Source organism: Thunnus maccoyii, chromosome 15 (genome assembly GCF_910596095.1).
Source record: "Thunnus maccoyii chromosome 15, fThuMac1.1, whole genome shotgun sequence".
In the NCBI taxonomy this organism is placed as follows: Eukaryota; Metazoa; Chordata; class Actinopteri; order Scombriformes; family Scombridae; genus Thunnus; species Thunnus maccoyii.
Window position 1 is genome coordinate 4,378,214 of NC_056547.1, and position 23,275 is coordinate 4,401,488.

Genomic DNA, 23,275 nt, shown 5'->3' on the forward strand with positions numbered 1-23,275 from the left:
GTGGGTGTTCACACAGTGAAAAAGCGCCGTACAAAAACCTCCCTCAGTCAGACTGAACAGAAACTGAACTGACTGCTGCAGCTGGAAGCTACTGCAGAGACTGATACAGTTCACTGAACACACACGTTACACAATCTCACACACACACATATTTCATTAAATGGATTAAACAACTCATGTTGTATCTTTTAAGATAAATGAAAATATGTCAAATAATTTTAAGGAAGACAATTTCTGGACAATGATTGTCTTGGTGGAAATCAACAAAGTTTTCCATCACAGCTTCTCATCATCCATTTTTACCCTGTTATGGTTTGATCTAATGTTTTTTAATTATAATGAACCCATTTCCTGACCTGACTGGTAAGAAATATCTTGCTCATGATCTTTGACCTCAGCCTCATATTGGATCACATCTATCTCAAATATGTCCTGTTAAAAGAAAATATGAAGACACAAATCAGCATCAGAAACTTTCATAATCACAGCTCCCACCACCAAAAAATATCAATCACACTAATTATTATCTTACAGTAAGAAACTAATTACAGTAAGTGGATCACAGATTTGGACACATTTTTAATTTAAATGTACATTGTTGAAATTAATTTCAATTTAACTTAATAATAGATAACTATTGTGTAAAATGTAAAAGTAAATTTGATAATCCTTTTTAAATTGTATTTTTTTTTTCATTTCAATTTGTTCACATTTCAGTTTGACAATAATGTGTAAAGACCAGTTCATTGAAGGTGGTCTGAGTTAAACTAAATGACCAAAGTGTTGAAATTAAAACAGAAGATCATTCATATAAGTCAAGGCAAAGGTTATTCAAACATACAAAAACACATTTAAGTATTACATGGAAAATTATATGTAATATTTGCAGAGAAACCAACATCCAGTCTGGTTCCTCCACCAAAAAATCCACCACAGTGATACAAACTCATTGAGTTGCTGTACAAAAACCTCTCACTGTAGAGAGACACGGCTCTCTGACATCAACTGAGTGTCATTATATTTGCTATATTGTACTGTTAAGTGAATTTGATTTTAATTTCTGTCGAAATATATTGAAATAAATATGCAACATTATAAAAAACTTTCTTTCAGAGAGAAGAAGCTGGAACAATAAAAAACATTCTGTACAATAACTTCATAACTTGATTGATCCATATCCATTTTATATTTAATTGGTGTGATGTATTTTGTGGTAATACATTTAAATAAAAGAAATAGAATTCTGAAAAAGCCCAAACCACCTAAAAATGAATATAAACACATCCATATCAATATTCTGAAAGTTGATCGATCCATTGATCTAACAGCATTATCAGAGTGATCCATGTCCCTGTTGGAGTCAGTCAGAGCATTTCCATAGAGAGCCACTTTGCATCAGCAGCACCATGCTCCAGTGCTCTGGGAGAGTTTATAGTCCTGACAGTTGAACACTGGATGACTGACAGCTGTCCTTCATCACAACAGAAGCCCCAGAAATCCTCCACATCAAAAACATGACTTTGATCTCCGTCCTCATCTGGACTCTCCTCTGCTGCTGCTTCACAGGTAAAGTCCAGAGAATCAAACTCCTCTCCTCTATGAACATCCGTCCCTCTGAAATGAAGCCCACAAAACCGTGATGCTGCTTTATGTTTTTGTCTCTGTATCCTCAGAGTCCAGAGGCCAGATCACAGTGACTCAGCCTGCAGCCGTGAGATCTGCTCTGGGAGGATCCACAACCATCAACTGTAGGACCAGTCAGGATGTTTATTTTAGCACATACCACCGTTTAGCCTGGTACCAACAGAGAGATGGAGAAACTCCTAAACTTCTCATTTACTGGGCTACCTATCGAGCATCAGGGATTCCAGATCGTTTTACAGGCAGTGGATCAAAGTCTGACTTCACTCTGACCATCAGTGGAGTTCAGGCTGAAGATGCAGCAGTTTACTACTGTCAGAGTCTGCACTATCCCAATAGTCAGTGGGTATTCACACAGTGAAAAAGCGTTGTACAAAAACTTCCCTCAGTCAGACTGAACAGAAACTGAACTGACTGCTGCAGCTGGAAGCTACTGCAGAGACTGATACAGTTCACTGAACACACACGTTACACAATCTCACACACACACATATTTCATTAAATGGATTAAACAACTCATGTTGTATCTTTTAAGATAAATGAAAATATGTCAAATAATTTTAAGGAAGACAATTTCTGGACAATGATTGTCTTGGTGGAAATCAACAAAGTTTTCCATCACAGCTTCTCATCATCCATTTTTACCCTGTTATGGTTTGATCTAATGTTTTTTAATTATAATGAACCCATTTCCTGACCTGACTGGTAAGAAATATCTTGCTCATGATCTTTGACCTCAGCCTCATATTGGATCACATCTATCTCAAATATGTCCTGTTAAAAGAAAATATGAAGACACAAATCAGCATCAGAAACTTTCATAATCACAGCTCCCACCACCAAAAAATATCAATCACACTAATTATTATCTTACAGTAAGAAACTAATTACAGTAAGTGGATCACAGATTTGGACACATTTTTAATTTAAATGTACATTGTTGAAATTCATTTCAATTTAACTTAATAATAGATAACTATTGTGTAAAATGTAAAAGTAAATTTGATAATCCTTTTTAAATTGTATTTTTTTTTTCATTTCAATTTGTTCACATTTCAGTTTGACAATAATGTGTAAAGACCAGTTCATTGAAGGTGGTCTTAGTTAAACTAAATGACCAAAGTGTTGAAATTAAAACAGAAGATCATTCATATAAGTCAAGGCAAAGGTTATTCAAACATACAAAAACACATTTAAGTATTACATGGAAAATTATATGTAATATTTGCAGAGAAACCAACATCCAGTCTGGTTCCTCCACCAAAAAATCCACCACAGTGATACAAACTCATTGAGTTGCTGTACAAAAACCTCTCACTGTAGAGAGACACGGCTCTCTGACATCAACTGAGTGTCATTATATTTGCTATATTGTACTGTTAAGTGAATTTGATTTTAATTTCTGTCGAAATATATTGAAATAAATATGCAACATTATAAAAAACTTTCTTTCAGAGAGAAGAAGCTGGAACAATAAAAAACATTCTGTACAATAACTTCATAACTTGATTGATCCATATCCATTTTATATTTAATTGGTGTGATGTATTTTGTGGTAATACATTTAAATAAAAGAAATAGAATTCTGAAAAAGCCCAAACCACCTAAAAATGAATATAAACACATCCATATCAATATTCTGAAAGTTGATCGATCCATTGATCTAACAGCATTATCAGAGTGATCCATGTCCCTGTTGGAGTCAGTCAGAGCATTTCCATAGAGAGCCACTTTGCATCAGCAGCACCATGCTCCAGTGCTCTGGGAGAGTTTATAGTCCTGACAGTTGAACACTGGATGACTGACAGCTGTCCTTCATCACAACAGAAGCCCCAGAAATCCTCGAAATCAAAAACATGACTTTGATCTCCGTCCTCATCTGGACTCTCCTCTGCTGCTGCTTCACAGGTAAAGTCCAGAGAATCAAACTCCTCTCCTCTATGAACATCCGTCCCTCTGAAATGAAGCCCACAAAACCGTGATGCTGCTTTATGTTTTTGTCTCTGTATCCTCAGAGTCCAGAGGCCAGATCACAGTGACTCAGCCTGCAGCAGTGAGATCTGCTCTGGGAGGATCCACAACCATCAACTGTAGGACCAGTCAGGATGTTTATTTTAGCACATACCACCGTTTAACCTGGTACCAACAGAGAGATGGAGAAACTCCTAAACTTCTCATTTACTGGGCTACCTATCGAGCATCAGGGATTCCAGATCGTTTTACAGGCAGTGGATCAAAGTCTGACTTCACTCTGACCATCAGTGGAGTTCAGGCTGAAGATGCAGCAGTTTACTACTGTCAGAGTCTGCACTATCCCAATAGTCAGTGGGTATTCACACAGTGAAAAAGCGTTGTACAAAAACTTCCCTCAGTCAGACTGAACAGACACTGAATTGACTGCTGCAGCTGGAAGCTACTGCAGAGACTGATACAGTTCACTTAGCACACACGTTACACAATCTCACACACACACATTTCATGAAATGGATAAAACAACTCACACATTGTAGCTTTTAAGATAAATGGAAATATGTCAAACCTTTCATAGAAGACAATTTCTGGAAAATGATTGCCTTGGTGGAAATCAACAAAGTTCTCCATTACAGCTTCCTGCCGTCAATCCTTACCATGTTATGGTTTGATCCATTGTTTTTTAATGATAATGATCCAATTTCCTGACCAATGACAAAGGGGATTAGCCTAGGGACTTTTGTTAAGAAATGGCTTGGTCATGATCTTTGACCTTAGTGTCACACTAGATCACATCTATCTCAGTTATATCCTGTTAAGAAAACAGATGATACAGTTCACAGAGGACACAAATTGTAGAAGTCTATCCAGATCAGTCACTTTATCTATCATGATACATGTCAATGTATATCAATACTGATTTAATTATAAATGTTAAATTAACATGGATGAGTTGTTTCTCCACTAGTCTTTAATTTTGTCTTAAAACTCTGGTTGCTTCTATTAGAAAATGCATCAGTGCCCCAGGAATCTTTTTACTGTCATTATCATAAAATCAGTTTGTATACAGATGACACCCTAATACACATCACTAAATCCCCAAACTGTCAAACTTCATTTCAGTTATGAATCGAGGCAGATTATATTACAGGTTTTCTGGATACTCTCAATCCTATTTTAAACAAATGTTCTACACTGTTTAAAAACCACATTTCCTCTATGTGTGTTACTCATAGCGTTTCTCATTAACTTCAGAATCCTGCCCATATTATAATGGGGACCATTTAGCCTGGTACCAACAGAGAGATGGAGAAACTCCTAAACTTCTCATTTACCGTGCTACCACTCGAGCATCAGGGATTCCAGATCGTTTTACAGGCAGGGGATCAAACTCTGACTTCACTCTGACCATCAGTGGAGTTCAGTCTGAAGATGCAGCAATTTACTACTGTCAGAGTTTCCATTTTCCCAACAGTCAGCGTGTGTTCACACAGTGAAAAAGCGTCATACAAAAACCTCCCTCGGTCAGACTGAACAGAAACTGAACTGACTGCTACAGCTGGAAGCTACTGCAGAGACTGATACAGTTCACTGAACACACACATTACACAATCTCACACATACACATTTCATGAAATGGATTCAACAACTTGCACATTGTAGCTTTTAAGATAGATGAAAATATTTCAAAACATTTTAAGGAAAACAGTTTCTGGACAATGATTGTCTTGGTGGAAATCAACAAAGTTCTCCATCACAACTTCTCATCATCATTTCTTACCATGTTATAGTTTGATCCAATGTTTTTAAATGATAATGAACCAATTTCCTGACCAATAACAAAAGAGATTGGCCCAGGTACTTTTGGTGAGAAATGGCTTGATCATGACCTTTGACCTTAGCCTCATACTGGATCACATCTATCTCAGTTATATCCTGCTGTAAGAAAACAGATGATACAGTTCACTGAGGACACTTATTGTACCAGTCTGTACACATCAGTCACTGCATCTATTATGATACATGTCAATGTATATCAATACTGATTTAATTATAAATGTTTAATTAACATGGATGACTTGTTTCTTCACTAGGCTTTAATTTTGTCTTGAAACCCTGGTTGTTTCTATTAGAAAGTACATCAGCGCCCCAGGAATCATTTTACTGTCATCATCATAAAATCGGCTTATATACAGACGACACCCTAATATACATCACTAAATCCCCAAACTGTCTTTCTTTCGGTTATGAATTGAGCCAGATTGTATTACAGGTTTTCTGGATACTTTCGATCCCATTTTAAATAAATGTTCTACATTGCTTAAAAACTACATTTCCTCTATGTCTGTTACTCATAGTGTTTCTCATTAACTCCTCATCAGCTTCCATTAAGAAATGATTCAGCACTTCAAGCATCTGTTCAGAGTCCCACCACCTCAGAATATGTTTGTTCATAGATGACATCCTATTAGACAATACAATGCCCTTATTTTCCCCTCTTTTAGCCTACAGTCTGATCAGAATTTAAAACAGAATTTCTGGCTACTCTCAAGTCCCTTTTAATTGTAAAAAGGTGTGTTATATAGATAGATTTATTTTGGCAAAAATAAAAGTTATTACAAGATTACAGTCATCCAGTTCTGGCATTTAAACACACAATTAGATTGCTGAGGATAAAAACACAATAAGGTTAAAAATGTATTTCCACTGTGGCCCTCACTGTAATCACTCAACAATTTTACTTAACTCTTATAAGCCACTGAATTAGGTATTTAAATTCAATTATATAATAGGGAAATAGTCCTCCTTGTTGGCCACACAAGAAAGGTCAGTTATAATCATGATTGTTATTAATCTTATTTATGATTTTGCGTATGAGGTCTTTTAAGGTTAAGTGACTGGGAAACAAGCACAAGAAAACACAAACATTTAGTTACAGAAGCAGTGAGTCAAATCAACCAAACGGCTTAGTTCTGAATTGCCTGTTGAAATTACAAATCATGAAAGCACCAGGGTTTAAGCAAGTTGATGAAGGTTTTGTGCGAATACTTGCTTGCTCCCTGGGGTGGCTTCTTACGGAGAATGGAGTCTGGTGTGCTAAGGTGAGAAGCTGGAGTCTGGATCTTGTAATCATGAGTAAATCAGTTGGTCTGGAGTTGAAAAGTTCCCATTGGAAGAGAGCTCCTGGTTCATGCTCTCCAAGGCTTGATCCTCAACTCATGACTCTAGACTTTTGAGGCTTCACCTCCTGTTGTTCTGAGTCACATCTTAAAACTAGCATAATGCAAGCTTTCAGCCGCAACACATAGTCTCAGATAAGACACTGTTTTAAAGTTTCAGTCTGCCCGCCGAGAAGGTGCATCCTAACCTAACCCAGGGGTTGCGGAGTTCTGGGGGAGCAGAGTCAGTCCCCTCCTGTTCATGGACAGGCAGGTACAACTCCTGAATATGGTTACTTCATTAATCAAAATATTTGCAAGTTAGCAATTGCATCATTCTTAATTTTGCATGGATAGTAGCTTTAGAGTTTGCAGAGTGAAACATGCAGAATGGCACTAAACATGGTGTTGGTGTTATCAAGGATGATGGAATTATGTTTGTAGTACATTTCTTGGCTTAAAGGGAGTGGAATAAAAGTATAATTAAAGTACATAACACATATTGTTATACACTCACACATACTAACATACAATATTAATTGGTCTTAGACAAAATCTAAAACTACATTTGTAAGAACAGTCCTCAGTTCTCCTTGATCTGACTGCAAAAGGCAGGTGTCCATGCCATTTGAGAGAGAGAGAGGGTGTGTGTGTGTGTGTGTGTGTGTGTGTGTGTGTGTGTGTGTGTGTGTGTGTGTGTGTTCTGATAAATGTCTGTGAGTGTGTGTATGTCACTGGAGCATGGCATATTGTGCAGCATGTCTTTTGGCTTATGCTGGTTTGCCCAGTGATCAGTTCTTGGGTTGGTCATTCAAATCCTGAAAGTCAAAATCCACAGTGGGGTTAAAGTTGGTGCCAGCTTGTCTCTGTGTGTGATTGGCTATTAGAGGTGAGTAATGATAACCAGTGGTGGGGGTCTTTTATCCAAATGGTACGATCAAGTCACACAGGGTTGTGAATTGGTCTTCCCATCTTGCTGGTTCTTGTAGCTTGAAGGATCAAAGGTGGTTTAGGTCAGTGATCTGGTTTGGTGACCATGCAGGAGATGGGGGTTCCTTATCTGATCCTTTGGGAGTTTGGGACTCTCACTTATATGTTATTGGCCAGTAATCCTGGAGTGTTGAAGAAAGCTTAGCTAGTCGTTTGTTTAAGGCTTGTGCTGTCTGCCTTTGAAACATGCAGGGACTTTTCTATTGATATCTTTATGGCTGAGTATGTAGCAACTAAATGATAAAATTCTCACCATGATTTTCTTTTTCCATGGCACCTGTTATCCTATCTGAGGAGTGGCTCTGCTCTCGTTACAATGTACTGAGAACATTTTAATGAAAAGTAAAAAAGAATTTAACCCTTCGTCTTCTAAAAGCATTTGGTGAACTTGCAGACTTAACTTTCATTTTGTCCTCTCACACAAATCAATGTACATGCAAAACTGTGCAAATAACAGAAAACAAGTTGACTCCCTGTTGGACTCAATTAGAGCATTTCCATAGAGAGCCACTTTGCATCAGCAGCACCATGCTCCAGTGCTCTGGGAGAGTTTATAGTCCTGAGAGTTGAACACTGGATGACTGACAGCTGTCCTTCATGACAACAGAAGCCACAGAAATCCTCCTCATCAAAAACATGACTTTGATCTCCGTCCTCATCTGGACTCTCCTCTGCTGCTGCTTCACAGGTAAAGTCCAGAGAATCAAACTCCTCTCCTCTATGAACATCCGTCCCTTTGAAATGAAGCCCACAAAACCATGACGCTGCTTTATGTTTTTGTCTCTGTATCCTCAGAGTCCAGAGGCCAGATCACAGTCACTCAGCCTGCAGCAGTGAGATCTGCTCTGGGAGGCTCCACGACCATCAACTGTAGGACCAGTCAGGATGTTTATTTTAGCACATACCACCGTTTAGCCTGGTACCAACAGAGAGATGGAGAAACTCCTAAACTTCTCATTTACTGGGCTACCTATCGAGCATCAGGGATTCCAGATCGTTTTACAGGCAGTGGATCAAGGTCTGACTTCACTCTGACCATCAGTGGAGTTCAGGCTGAAGATGCAGCAGTTTACTACTGTCAGAGTTATCATTATATCAACAGTCAGAATGTGTTCACACAGTGAAAAAGCGTCATACAAAAACCTCCCTCAGTCAGACTGAACAGAAACTGAACTGACTGCTGCAGCTGGAAGCTACTGCAGAGACTGATACAGTTCACTGAACACACACGTTACACAATCTCACACACACACATATTTCATTAAATTTATTAAACAACTTGCACATTGTAGTTGTTAAGATAAATGAAAATATGTCAAAACCTTTCATGGAAGACAATTTCTGGACAATGATTGCCTTGGTGGAAATCAACAAAGTTTTCCATCACAGCTTCTCATCACCCATTCTTACCCTGTTATGGTTTGATCCAATGTTTTTTAATGATAATGAACACATTTACTGACTTGACTAGTAAAAAATATCTTGGTCATGACCTTTGACCTCAGCCTCACACTGGATCACATCGATCTCAAATATGTCCCGTTAAAAGAAAATATGAAGACACAAATCAGCATCAGAAACTTTCATAATCACAGCTCCCACCACCAAAAAATATAAATCACACTAAATATTATCTTACAGTAAGAAACTAATTACAGTAAGTGGATCAGAGATTTGGACACATTTTCAATTTTAATATACATTGTTGATATTAATTTCAATTTAACTTAATAATAGTTAAGTATTAAGTGTAAAATGTAAAAGTAAATTTGGTAATCATTTTCAAATTGTATTTATTGTTCTTTTATGTTTTCTTCATTTCAAGCTGTTCACATTTCAGTTTGACAATAATGTGTAAAGACCTGTTCATTGAAGGTGGTCGGAGTTAAACTAAATGACCAAAGTGTAAATTAAAACAGAAGATCATTCATATAAGTCAAGGCAAAGGTTATTTAAACACACAAAAACACATTTAAGTATTACATAGAAACTTATATGTGATATTTGCAGAGAAACCAACATCCAGTCTGGTTCCTCCACCAAAAGTCCACCACAGTGATACAAATCCATTGAGATGGTGTACAAAAATCTCTCACTGTAGAGAGACACGGCTCTCTGACATCAACTGAGTGTCATTATATTTTCTATATTGTACTGTTGTCTGAAAAGTGGCTCTCCTCTCTTTACAATCCTCTAACAATATTTTAATGAGAAGAAAAAATGAATTTAACCCTTCGTCTTCTAAAAGCATTTGGTGAACTTGCAGGCTTCACTTAAATTTTGTCCCCACAAATCATTGTACATGCAGAACTGTGCAAATAACAGAAAACAAGTCCCTGTTGGAGTTAGTCAGAGCATTTCCATAGAGAGCCACTTTGCATCAGCAGCACCATGCTCCAGTGCTCTGGGAAAGTTTATAGTCCTGAGAGTTGAACACTGGATGACTGACAGCTGTCCTTCATCACAACAGAAGCCACAGAAATCCTCCTCATCAAAAACATGACTTTGATCTCCGTCCTCATCTGGACTCTCCTCTGCTGCTGCTTCACAGGTAAAGTCCAGAGAATCAAACTCCTCTCCTCTATGAACATCCGTCCCTCTCAAATGAAGCCCACAAAACCATGACGCTGCTTTATGTTTTTGTCTCTGTATCCTCAGAGTCCAGAGGCCAGATCACAGTGACTCAGCCTGCAGCAGTGAGATCTGCTCTGGGAGGCTCCACAACCATCAACTGTAGGACCAGTCACGATGTTCATGTTTATAACTCAAACCACTGTTTAGCCTGGTTCCAACAGAGAGATGGAGAAACTCCCAAACTGCTCATTTACTATGCTACCACTCGAGCATCAGGGATTCCAGATCGTTTTACAGGCAGTGGATCAAAGTCTGACTTCACTCTGACCATCAGTGGAGTTCAGGCTGAAGATGCAGCAGTTTACTACTGTCAGAGTTATCATGTTATAAACAGTCAGGCTGTGTTCACACAGTGAAAAAGCGTCGTACAAAAACCTCCCTCAGTCAGACTGAACAGAAACTGAACTGACTGCTGCAGCTGGAAGCTACTGCAGAGACTGATACAGTTCACTGAACACACACGTTACACAATCTCACACACACACATATTTCATTAAATTTATTAAACAACTTGCACATTGTAGCTGTTAAGATAAATGAAAATATGTCAAAACCTTTCATGGAAGACAATTTCTGGACAATGATCGCCTTGGTGGAAATCAACAAAGTTTTCCATCACAGCTTCTCATCACCCATTCTTACCCTGTTATGGTTTGATCCAATGTTTTTTTAATGATAATGAACACATTTACTGACTTGACTAGTAAAAAATATCTTGGTCATGACCTTTGACCTCAGCCTCACACTGGATCACATCGATCTCAAATATGTCCCGTTAAAAGAAAATATGAAGACACAAATCAGCATCAGAAACTTTCATAATCACAGCTCCCACCACCAAAAAATATAAATCACACTAAATATTATCTTACAGTAAGAAACTAATTACAGTAAGTGGATCAGAGATTTGGACACATTTTCAATTTTAATATACATTGTTGATATTAATTTCAATTTAACTTAATAATAGTTAAGTATTAAGTGTAAAATGTAAAAGTAAATTTGGTAATCATTTTCAAATTGTATTTATTGTTCTTTTATGTTTTCTTCATTTCAAGCTGTTCACATTTCAGTTTGACAATAATGTGTAAAGACCTGTTCATTGAAGGTGGTCGGAGTTAAACTAAATGACCAAAGTGTAAATTAAAACAGAAGATCATTCATATAAGTCAAGGCAAAGGTTATTTAAACACACAAAAACACATTTAAGTATTACATAGAAACTTATATGTGATATTTGCAGAGAAACCAACATCCAGTCTGGTTCCTCCACCAAAAGTCCACCACAGTGATACAAATCCATTGAGATGCTGTACAAAAATCTCTCACTGTAGAGAGACACGGCTCTCTGACATCAACTGAGTGTCATTATATTTTCTATATTGTACTGTTGTCTGAAAAGTGGCTCTCCTCTCTTTACAATCCTCTAACAATATTTTAATGAGAAGAAAAAATGAATTTAACCCTTCGTCTTCTAAAAGCATTTGGTGAACTTGCAGGCTTCACTTAAATTTTGTCCCCACAAATCATTGTACATGCAGAACTGTGCAAATAACAGAAAACAAGTCCCTGTTGGAGTTAGTCAGAGCATTTCCATAGAGAGCCACTTTGCATCAGCAGCACCATGCTCCAGTGCTCTGGGAGAGTTTATAGTCCTGAGAGTTGAACACTGGATGACTGACAGCTGTCCTTCATCACAACAGAAGCCACAGAAATCCTCCTCATCAAAAACATGACTTTGATCTCCGTCCTCATCTGGACTCTCCTCTGCTGCTGCTTCACAGGTAAAGTCCAGAGAATCAAACTCCTCTCCTCTATGAACATCCGTCCCTCTCAAATGAAGCCCACAAAACCATGACGCTGCTTTATGTTTTTGTCTCTGTATCCTCAGAGTCCAGAGGCCAGATCACAGTGACTCAGCCTGCAGCAGTGAGATCTGCTCTGGGAGGCTCCACAACCATCAACTGTAGGACCAGTCACGATGTTCATGTTTATAACTCAAACCACTGTTTAGCCTGGTTCCAACAGAGAGATGGAGAAACTCCCAAACTGCTCATTTACTATGCTACCACTCGAGCATCAGGGATTCCAGATCGTTTTACAGGCAGTGGATCAAAGTCTGACTTCACTCTGACCATCAGTGGAGTTCAGGCTGAAGATGCAGCAGTTTACTACTGTCAGAGTTATCATGTTATAAACAGTCAGGCTGTGTTCACACAGTGAAAAAGCGTCGTACAAAAACCTCCCTCAGTCAGACTGAACAGAAACTGAACTGACTGCTGCAGCTGGAAGCTACTGCAGAGACTGATACAGTTCACTGAACACACACGTTACACAATCACACACACATTTCATGAAATGGATTAAACAACTCACATTGTAGCTTTTAAGATAAATGAAAATATGTCAAAACCTTTTCAGGAAAACAGTTCCTGGACAATGATTGTCTTGGTGGAAACCAACAAAGTTCTTCATCACAGCTTCTCATCATCCATTCTTACCCTGTTATGGTTTGATCCAATGTTTTTTAATGATAATGAACCCATTTCCTGACCTGACTGGTAAGAAATGTCTTTCTCATGACCTTTGACCTCAACCTCATACTGGATCACATCTATCTCAAATATGTCCTGTTAAAAGAAAATATGAGGACACATATCAGCATCACAAACTTTCTTAATCACAGCTCCCACCACCAAAAAATATAAATCACAAAATATTATTTTACACTAAAAAACTAATTACAATAAGATTCACATTTCAGTTTTATAGTAATGTGCAAAGAGCAGTTTATTGAAGCTGGTCTGAGTAAGTCAATGATTAAAGTGGTGATATTAAAACAGAAGAGAATTTAAGTGATATAAATAATCACACAGGATGTTTAAATCTACTACAAACATTTAAACACTTTAAACATATCAAAGCATTAAATGTTAAGATTATCTGTAATATTTGTGCAGGATTAGGAACATCTAGTAGCAGGTGACGAACACTTCTGACTACTTTAGATAGTGGTGGTGAGCAATAATGCCTTCAGGAAAAAAACAAAGCAGTTGTGTAGTGTTTAACACACTACTTTGCTTCAAATAGCCTTAACATCAGTGTGAAAAGAACATTTTAATTAGTAGTTCTGGATTCATTAGATGACATTAATCTAATTTGTGCAGCATTATTGACATTGAGAGGATAATATTTGAAGAGCAGATCTCATCTGTGAGAGAACTTTGGGATCAACTCCTGCTTTAATAAAACAGAGACACTGTTAAGTTTTACTGCTTGAGGTATCAACAGTGAAAAGGACGAGACATTGAGACAACTTTTGAAGAAAATCATAAGCTAACATCTTAAAATCATTGGAATCTTTCACTGAGACACAGTACTGTCTTTTTAGATTTAATGGATCAACTGTGATCTATGGCTCCACAACCGTCAGATAGGGCCAGTCTGAATGTTTATAGTTCAAACTGTTCAGCTTGGTACCATCAGAGAGATGGAGAAACTTCTAAACTGCTAATTAGATAATCAACCAGAATCAGAGATTCCAGGTAATTTTACAGGCAGTGTGTCATGGATTACAGAGCAGATGGACCCAAATGCAGAGAATCAGCAGGTACAAGGAACTGAAGAATATATTTATTGACTAACACAGGAACAGCAAACAGTGAGTGCAAGCAGGCAACTAAACCAAACAAATGATCCAACAAGACTGAACTGAAAACCAGACCCTAAATACAATAAACTAATGAGACAACAAAGAAGAGGTGTCACAACACAAGGGCAGGCTGGGAGCTGATAGGCTGGGAAGACACTGGGAGCAGAGCAGGGCTGACGAGACTGATATAGGGAAGGTGTGAAGGTGACAGAAGATTGGGAAAGAACACTGAGACAAGGGCAGGACTATGGAGGATGAATACAGGGAAGGTGTAAGGAGGAGTACATGAACACATGAGGAAAAACACAATGAGCAGAGTCCAAATAATAAAAGCAACCCAAATGACCAGCTTGCGCTCATTCCCAACTCGTCACATTTCGAAGCTTGGTCAGGACCCCTTGGCGTCACTTTTTAACACACTGGGTACCACTTTAGCATCATTTTTCAACGTGCAGGAAAGTCCAATAGACTTCTGATGAACTCCCATAACGTCTGAAATAGACGCCATGAAACCAATGACGTCTATATAAGGTGACAAATTTCAGCCTGCTCACCAGAATAAAACGTTGGCATTGTACGTTTCTCCAAACCACAGATATGTTGAATATCTACGTTTGAACACCTGTAATATGTAGCATATCAACATTTCTGAGTTGATGTACTTCACGTGACATCTATACAAACTGACTTTCTGCCATGACTGCCGTGATACTGCACGTTGAAAAATTACTCTAAAGGGGAACCCAATGCGTTAAAAAGTGACGCCACGGGGTCCTGACCAAGCTTCGGTATGTGACAAGTTGGACGGTATGTGACATAAAGCCAGAATTCTTAAAGTCCCTCAAGAAGTCCAACTCAAAACAAGCCTCTCCTACACAGTCCAATCTTCACAAAACAGAAAAGTCAGAGGGCATCTGGTGGACAATGGCAAATAAGGAATACAGAGCCAGACTCTCAAGAGTCTCTAGAGTCAGTGACAGAACCATGACACAGTGGATCAAACTTTGACTTCACTCTGAGCATCAATGGAGTTCAGGCTCCTTTCGTCCTTTACTTTGACATGCTTTAAAATATACCATAATTTATGAGTAAAATGGTGACACAAAATGATAAAATACCAAATGACGCACTCAGTGTCTGTAGGCTCATTGAACACATTAACATGTGACAGCAGTTTATTATTGTAATAATATGTTTGTACACAGATGATTTGATCAACGTTTCTTTATTGTTCATACATACTAAAAATGTCAGCATTACAGCAAGCAATAAAAAGTATCACTTGAGAATGTGCTGATTATGTTAATTAGTCAGAGTTTTTCCATCTCCTGGATCTCAGTCTGTTGTTCCAGGACAGTCTGTCTCCATCAGATATAAAACCAGTTCAAGTGTTAGCAATTAGGTGTCTTCAGAAACCTGGAAAAGCTCCCAACTCCTGATTTATTGGGCTTCAAACCGTCAGTCTGGCATTTCAGATTGTTTTACTGGAATTGGATCTGGGACTGACTTCACTTTGACTATCAGTCACGTTCAGACTGAAGATTCAGGAGTTTATTATCGTCAGCAGGATTACAGCTTCCCGTTCACACAGTGATACAGCGTTGTACAAAAACCTCCCTCAGCTGGAGAGGAACTGATGTGACTCAACAGCTGCACTGAGATAGACACATTTTAGAAGTCTGACTGATGATGAAATCAATCTAACAGAATACAGTCAGGAAATACTATTTATAACTTATAAAAGTATAATAATAATTTCATTTAAATAGAATATTAAGTAATATATGTAATGTCTCATCAAACTACATCAAATGTAGTTAAGCTTATGGTTACAACACATTAACACTAGTTAGTTAGATAATTATTTAAAAAGAATATTCATTTCCTTGTTTTTTAAGGTTATTTTCATGTAAATCACATTTATTTTAGAATTGATATGATTTATGTTTAAATGATACAGTTTTGTTTTCTACAAAGCTTAACTCATCATATGTTTTTGATGAGTTTGTGTTCATAGAAAAACACAGGTTATGTTATATTTTGAGATCGTACTGCTGATACTGATACTATGATGATATAATATGTTGATGATATCCTACTTTATAATTCTAATGCAATAAATTCTTTTCAGATTTTATACATTTACTCAGATTCATTCAACTTTCTGGACACTTCTAAAACTGTTTCAACATGAGAGTTTTTAATCCTATCATTGATAGGACACACATGACTCATTTCCTAAAAAAATATTGACAATTGTGTTTGTTGCCAAAAACCTAATTAGCGATAAGTGTAATAAAGGGATTGTTTGCAGTCACAAAAGCTTCAAGGAATCTGGAACAACAGATGAGTTTACTTCTATTATTTAATTATTATATCTTTTTGATCTTTGTTTGCAAAATATCAGGTATGATCACCACTACATTATATCAACTCAAACTTTCTATCTTAAGGTATTTCAATGCGATTCTAAAATATTAAACTCAGCTGATTTAAATTTGTTATGGATTAAGGGAACTATTAGGACAGCAACATCTGTTACTTATACAATAACATAAATGAAAACAACTGATTTGATGAACAGGTTTTTATTGTCTTGAAATAATATAAAATACACAAGCAATGAAACTTTATCAATGAAAAATGTAATCAGAGAGTAAGTGAGAGACAGGCAGAAAAAGAGAGAGAGTTGCAGAGATCGGAGTGAGAGCAGTAGCAGAGTAAAACCAGAAGCAGAGTCCCAGTGAGTCAGGTCAGGACTGGGAACACTGGTCTCTCCTCAGTGTCTCTGAGACTGGAGTCTGGGAGCCCTGGGTGGCCTCACAGGTCACAGAGCCCACCTTCCTCCACTGGTCTGCAGGGAGCCTCAGGGTGCTGCTCCAGCTGTAGCGGCCATCCTTCTGCAGCACCGCGGGGCTCCTGCTCTCCTCCCAGCTGCAGCTGCTGCTGATGCTGCTGCCGTCCACCTTCCAGGCCAGACTCCAGTCTGAGGGGAAGCCCTTGTTGGCCAGACACATGAGCGTGGCCTTCCCGTGCTCCAGCTCCTCGCTGGAGGGGGGCAGCACCGTCAGGGTGGGACGGACATCACCTAGAAGACACCAATCACATTAGAGGACAGGAACTACACAGCTGTCAGTTAAACACCAGACACTTGGACACCGTTACTGTGTGAGAGTGGAGTCATATGAGGACTCTTTCTGTGCTGATATGCATGAGAGGTTTCTTAAAGGGAAGTGAAACAATGTGTCAGTGAGTGACTGGTGGAGCAGAAAAAACATCTGACAGAAACTCCTTTAAGTAGTTTATATGACTGTTTACTGTATTTCATTTTACACTATACACTATGTATAAATAAGGACATAAAGTTTGAATATAAAATTCAGACATCTATGATTTAGTTTGAATTCATAACAACATATTTACTTTCAAAACTATCAAAAGAGCAACAGTCAATCAGATTCATCAGCCAAAACCAACAGATGACCGTAATATACGGAAAATGTTAAGACACATTCAAGAAACAAAATACCCTCAAAAAAACTATCAAAATTATTTCAAACTGAGGTTAAAAGACAACTAGAGGCAATTTAAATGATCAGAGTTTCTACAGCATTTCACATTTTTATCTTTGAAAGAAAATTTTACTCAACTTCAAATCAATTTTAAACAGCATTAAAGGATCATATTAGAATCATTTTTAAAGTACAATTGTTGTTTTTTAATTTGTCCTGCAGTTCAAGTTGTTCACATTTAACAAATTAACTGCTTTAAGTTCAACTTCAAGGTTAAACAGGAGGAACGAACAATATAATTGAGACTTTAAAGTGCTTTAGATCAGCCCAGTGGAAACTTATATCTACTACAAATGTTCAGATGTAGAAATTATGAACTTCACTGATGACACAGTATTTAATATTTGAGCAGAAACTTACTTCCAACATCCAGTCTGGTTCCTCCACCAAAAGTCCACCACAGTGATACAAACTCATTGAGTCGTCGTACAAAAACCTCTCACTGTAGAGAGACACGGCTCTCTGACTTTGTCAGACTGAACTAAAACTAAAAACACTGAAGATGCAACTTTACCATTAAGGTTGTAAATAATTATTTATCCTCTGAATAAATGTTTTATTTTCTTTACAATAAGTTTTAGAGTTTTAAATATAAAATTGAACTTTGTCTCTTAGTGCAAATTATTGTTGTAAAATGTTTTACATGAAATTGAACAGGCAAAAAACGTTGAACAAAAAGGAAATAAAAAGAAAAATAACTCCTAAAATGATAAATATTTTAAACATTTGACTTACTTCCAACATCCAGTCTGGTTCCTCCACCGAACGTGTACCACAGTGATACAAACTCATTGAGTCGTCGTACAAAAACCTCTCACTGTAGAGAGACACGGCTCTCTGACTTTGAGACAAACAAACTCACTAAAATTAGTCTCTTGTTTGTAAAATATCTAAACTAATTTGAAAACTGACAACAGCACAGAGACATCAATTTATGAATGTGTGATTTTATTTCATTTAAATTAATTTAACTTAAGTTAATGTTAAATTTGTGTTGTAATACTTTTAAATATAACAAAATACATTCTGAGAAAATCAGCTGTCAATACACATGAAGTCCAAACCACATAAAAATAATCACTGACACAATCTAATCAATATTCTGACAAACTGATTGATCTATCGATTAAACAGCGTCATCAGAGTAATCCAAGTCCCTGTTGGAGTCAGTAAGAGCATTTCCATAGAGAGCCACTTTGCATCAGCAGCACCATGCTCCAGTGCTCTGGGAGAGTTTATAGTCCTGAGAGTTGAACACTGGATGACTGACAGCTGTCCTTCATCACAACAGAAGCCACAGAAATCCTCCTCATCAAAAACATGACTTTGATCTCCGTCCTCATCTGGACTCTCCTCTGCTGCTGCTTCACAGGTAAAGTCCAGAGAATCAAACTCCTCTCCCCTATGAACATCCGTCCCTCTGAAATGAAGCCCAGAAAAACCATGACGCTGCTTTATGTTTTTGTCTCTGTATCCTCAGAGTCCAGAGGCCAGATCACAGTGACACAGCCTGCAGCAGTGAGATCTGCTCTGGGAGGATCCACAACCATCAACTGTAGGACCAGTCACGATGTTTATTATAACACATACCACCGTTTAGCCTGGTACCAACATAGAGATGGAGGAACTCCTAAACTTCTCATTTACTGGGCTTCCACTCGAGCATCAGGGATTCCAGATCGTTTTACCGGCAGTGGATCAAACTCTGACTTCACTCTGACCATCAGTGGAGTTCAGGCTGAAGATGCAGCAGTTTACTACTGTCAGAGTTATCATTATATCAACAGTCAGTATGTGTTCACATAGTGAAAAAGCGTCGTACAAAAACCTCCCTCAGTCAGACTGAACAGAAACTGAACTGACTGCTGCAGCTGGAAGCTACTGCAGAGACTGATACAGTTTACTGAACACACACGTTACACAATCACACACACACACACACACAAACACACACAAACACACACATTTCATATGAAGCGATTAAACAATTCACACATATCTGTAAGAATGAATATGAGTCTATTAGAGATATTGATCACAATATTTCTTATGATTAGTCTCACAATGGTACAAGCACAGTGACAACTTTGTACTGATGACTGATAGAAACTGAAGAAAAAAAATGTAGTTACATTTAACTAAATGAAAGAAAGAGGTTAACAGATATTTGTTCTTTCATTAAATCATATAAAATATGATATGAAGTTATACATTGAGCACATCAGATTTCTTAAAGTTTGGAATAAACTTCTGTATCAAGGTGTCTCCACAGCTCAGCAGGTGATTGACAGTTCTGTGTAGACTCTACCTGTTACCTGTTCTAGCTGTGTTTACTTTCTCTCATATTCACTTTGTTATACAGAGCAGTAACAACGCTGCTGAAGAGAAAGTTTGGACTGGCAGTAGTGGATCTGTTAGATGAGGATAATATCATTTTTGCAGCATTAATGAGAAGAAAAAGATCCACTGGAAGAGCAGATATTCAGTGAGACCACTGAACATGTTGAATCAGCTGCAGACTGATCAAAGCTCTTGTGGTGTCTACAGTTTGTGAATCACAGCTACATGAAGATTATTGTTTGAAAAATTGCACATAAGTTACATTATGATCCTCTGTGCTCCAACAGATGAACCACAAACATGTGGTGGTGTAAATACAGACACTCAGACACAGAGGTATAAATCAGTATCAATACAGCATTACACCAGTCAATCACATGCTACACATCATACATCTCATAAATCTCCTTCCAAAGTCTCTCTCTGTTAATCAGGTCAGAATGTAGTGCAGCTTTTCTGGATAATCTCAATCCCATTTTAAATATACAGCTAATCTTTTACATTGTATGGAAACCACATTTCCTCTTTCTCCACTACATTTGTCATTAACTCCTCAGCTGCTTCCATTAGGAAATTATTCAGCACTTCAAGCTTCTGCTCAGAGTCCCACCATAAAATAAGCTTGTTTGCAAACAGCATCTATAAAACCAAAGAAAAAGTTTGACTTCTGATTTAGTTTTTGTGTTGTTTTCTATATGTTTAGAGTAAAAGAAACATCTTACAATTCAGACTTTTTCAAAATCATTTTTATTTTTATTTTTGCAGCATGTCCACTGTAGCAGACAGCGGGATGGTTTTAATGTGGGGAAAACAGTCAAACTTGTCAATACAAAATTTTAAGTTTTCCAGCTATACAAACACCTTAAAGTAACGACATATTTAATTTTATTTCATTCTGTATTTGTTTTACTTGTTTGTTGATTTTGACGTAAATTGTGGTATTCAGAGACACTCCTCTAATCTGAATATATATATACATATATATATTTCACACGTTGTAGGTTCATCCTGGTAACCAGGAGGCCCAGGTAGCACAGGTGTGAATCTATGATGATGAAAAACAGAGAAATGTTATTAAATTTCATGAAGTTATTCATTTTCCATATGTAATCTATTGAATAAGCATATAACTTTCAACTCCCTTTATGACAATGAAATGTGTATAGTAACTATATTATTGGGTATAAAACTATAATTTGCATTACTGAGCTGCCATTAATATGCTGCCATCAACAATGTGGTATTGATATATTTTTACTGGGGATAAACATTATTCATGGTTGTCCTGGAAATGATAAAACATATGTGCCAGTCCTGGCCCACATTGGTCAACGCCTTTCATCTTGCTTTGGGACTGTCAGCTCATCTGATGAGCCTCCTGCCTCTTCTTCAGAGCTCTCTACCTCTTCTTCAACAGGCTCAAACTCATCCTCAGCATCTTCCTCATCTGACAAATCTATATCTGAATCTCCTTGAATTATTTTGAACAAAACCCTCTCTGCCTCTGTTCTGTGTCCCACAGCAAAGTGGAAATGTGAAAGACATTAAGATCATCCTGGTGTCCACTATAGAGGACATTCATAAATGGGCTATTATTTCAACTCACAAATAAATAAAGTTCTCTCAGATCTCACTACATAATTCCTGACATGTTGATAGACAAGAAAATATATGAATATCATCATTAAAAAAAACAATAATTAAACAATATTTGACTTCTTCTTTCTCTTTCCATGAAATGTGCTTGTTGATATAGAAACAATTTTGTGCTGAAAGGAAGATGAAGTTGTCACCATCCCACCCCTACCCATGTGGTATCACTGGAAAGCCCAGGATGTCCTCTTTAGAGTACAGTGGTAATTAATAGAGTAACTCAAATTTGTAAGAGGAGAGATACAAAACCAAAATGTCCACTACAGAGGACACAAATACCCTTATTTTCTCTTCTTTTAGCCCATAATCTGATCAGGAATTAAAGCAGGATATCTGGCTCCTCTCCCTTCCCTTTAAAAGTACAAAAAGCATTGCAAGGTTTGCAGTCTACTAAAGTAATTTCACTAAACTCATATTAAATTGGTAATTTAAAGTCAATTATATCCTCTTCCTGTAGATAAGAGTTTCTGGAAGAAGGACTCATTTTTTATAGCTGAGTATGTAGCAACTAAATTCATAAAATTGTCACCATGATTTTCTTTTTGCCATTACGCCTGACATCATGTCTGAAGAGTGGCTCTCCTCTCATTAAAATGCACTGACAACATTTTAAAGAAAAAGTAAAATGAATTTAACATTGCGTCTTCTGAAAGCATTTGGTGAACTTGCAGGCTTCACTTAAATTTTGTCCTCTTACACAAATCATCGTACATGCAGAACTGTGCAAATAACAGATAACAAGTCCCTGTTGGAGTCAGTCAGAGCATTTCCATAGAGAGCCACTTTGCATCAGCAGCACCATGCTCCAGTGCTCTGGGAGAGTTTATAGTCCTGACAGTTGAACACTGGATGACTGACAGCTGTCCTTCATCACAACAGAAGCCACAGAAATCCTCCTCATCAAAAACATGACTTTGATCTCCGTCCTCATCTGGACTCTCCTCTGCTGCTGCTTCACAGGTAAAGTCCAGAGAATCAAACTCCTCTCCTCTATGTACATCTGTCCCTCTGAAATGAAGCCCACAAAACCATGATGCTGCTTTATGTTTTTGTCTCTGTATCCTCAGAGTCCAGAGGCCAGATCACAGTGACTCAGCCTGCAGCAGTGAGATCTGCTCTGGGAGGATCCACAACCATCAACTGTAGAGTCAGTCAGGATGTTCATTTTTGGAACAACTACCACCTCTTAGCCTGGTACCAACAGAGAGATGGAGAAACTCCTAAAATTCTCATTTACTGGGCTACCACTCGAGCATCAGGGATTCCAGATCGTTTTACAGGCAGTGGATCAAAGTCTGACTTCACTCTGACCATCAGTGGAGTTCAGGCTGAAGATGCAGCAGTTTACTACTGTCAGAGTGAACACTATATCAACAGTCAGAATGTGCTCACACAGTGAAAAAGCGTCGTACAAAAACCTCCCTCAGTCAGACTGAACAGAAACTGAACTGACTGCTGCAGCTGGAAGCTACTGCAGAGACTGATACAGTTCACTGAACACACACGTTACACAATCACACACACACACATTTCATTAAATGGATTAAACAACTTGCACATTATAGCTTTTAGAGAAATGAAAACATGTTAAAACCTTTTAAGGAAAAAAGTTTTTGGACAATGATTGTCTTGGTGGAAATCAACAAAGTTCTTCATCACAGCAT

The 23,275-nt window shown here is 37.7% G+C and overlaps 7 gene segments (V, D, J or C); 6 read left to right on the forward strand and 1 right to left on the reverse strand.

Moving 5' to 3' along the window:
* Positions 1 to 1,514: 1,514 nt before the first annotated feature.
* On the forward strand, positions 1,515 to 2,002 carry LOC121913451. The segment is given in 2 exon segments: positions 1,515 to 1,566; positions 1,674 to 2,002. Coding segments are annotated over 2 exon segments (381 nt in total).
* Positions 2,003 to 3,497: 1,495 nt separating this feature from the next.
* Positions 3,498 to 3,985, forward strand: LOC121913452. The segment is given in 2 exon segments: positions 3,498 to 3,549; positions 3,657 to 3,985. Coding segments are annotated over 2 exon segments (381 nt in total).
* Positions 3,986 to 10,259: 6,274 nt separating this feature from the next.
* On the forward strand, positions 10,260 to 10,750 carry LOC121913453. The segment is given in 2 exon segments: positions 10,260 to 10,311; positions 10,419 to 10,750. Coding segments are annotated over 2 exon segments (384 nt in total).
* A 1,376-nt stretch (positions 10,751 to 12,126) lies between these two features.
* On the forward strand, positions 12,127 to 12,617 carry LOC121913454. The segment is given in 2 exon segments: positions 12,127 to 12,178; positions 12,286 to 12,617. Coding segments are annotated over 2 exon segments (384 nt in total).
* A 3,995-nt stretch (positions 12,618 to 16,612) lies between these two features.
* LOC121913545 lies at positions 16,613 to 18,393 on the reverse strand (the record flags this gene model as incomplete). The annotated part of the segment is given in 2 exon segments: positions 16,613 to 17,134; positions 18,354 to 18,393. Coding segments are annotated over 2 exon segments (375 nt in total), but the record flags the coding sequence as incomplete, so codon positions are not given.
* A 545-nt stretch (positions 18,394 to 18,938) lies between these two features.
* LOC121913544 lies at positions 18,939 to 19,424 on the forward strand. The segment is given in 2 exon segments: positions 18,939 to 18,990; positions 19,099 to 19,424. Coding segments are annotated over 2 exon segments (378 nt in total).
* A 3,095-nt stretch (positions 19,425 to 22,519) lies between these two features.
* LOC121913536 lies at positions 22,520 to 23,027 on the forward strand. The segment is given in 2 exon segments: positions 22,520 to 22,571; positions 22,679 to 23,027. Coding segments are annotated over 2 exon segments (384 nt in total).
* Positions 23,028 to 23,275: the final 248 nt, after the last annotated feature.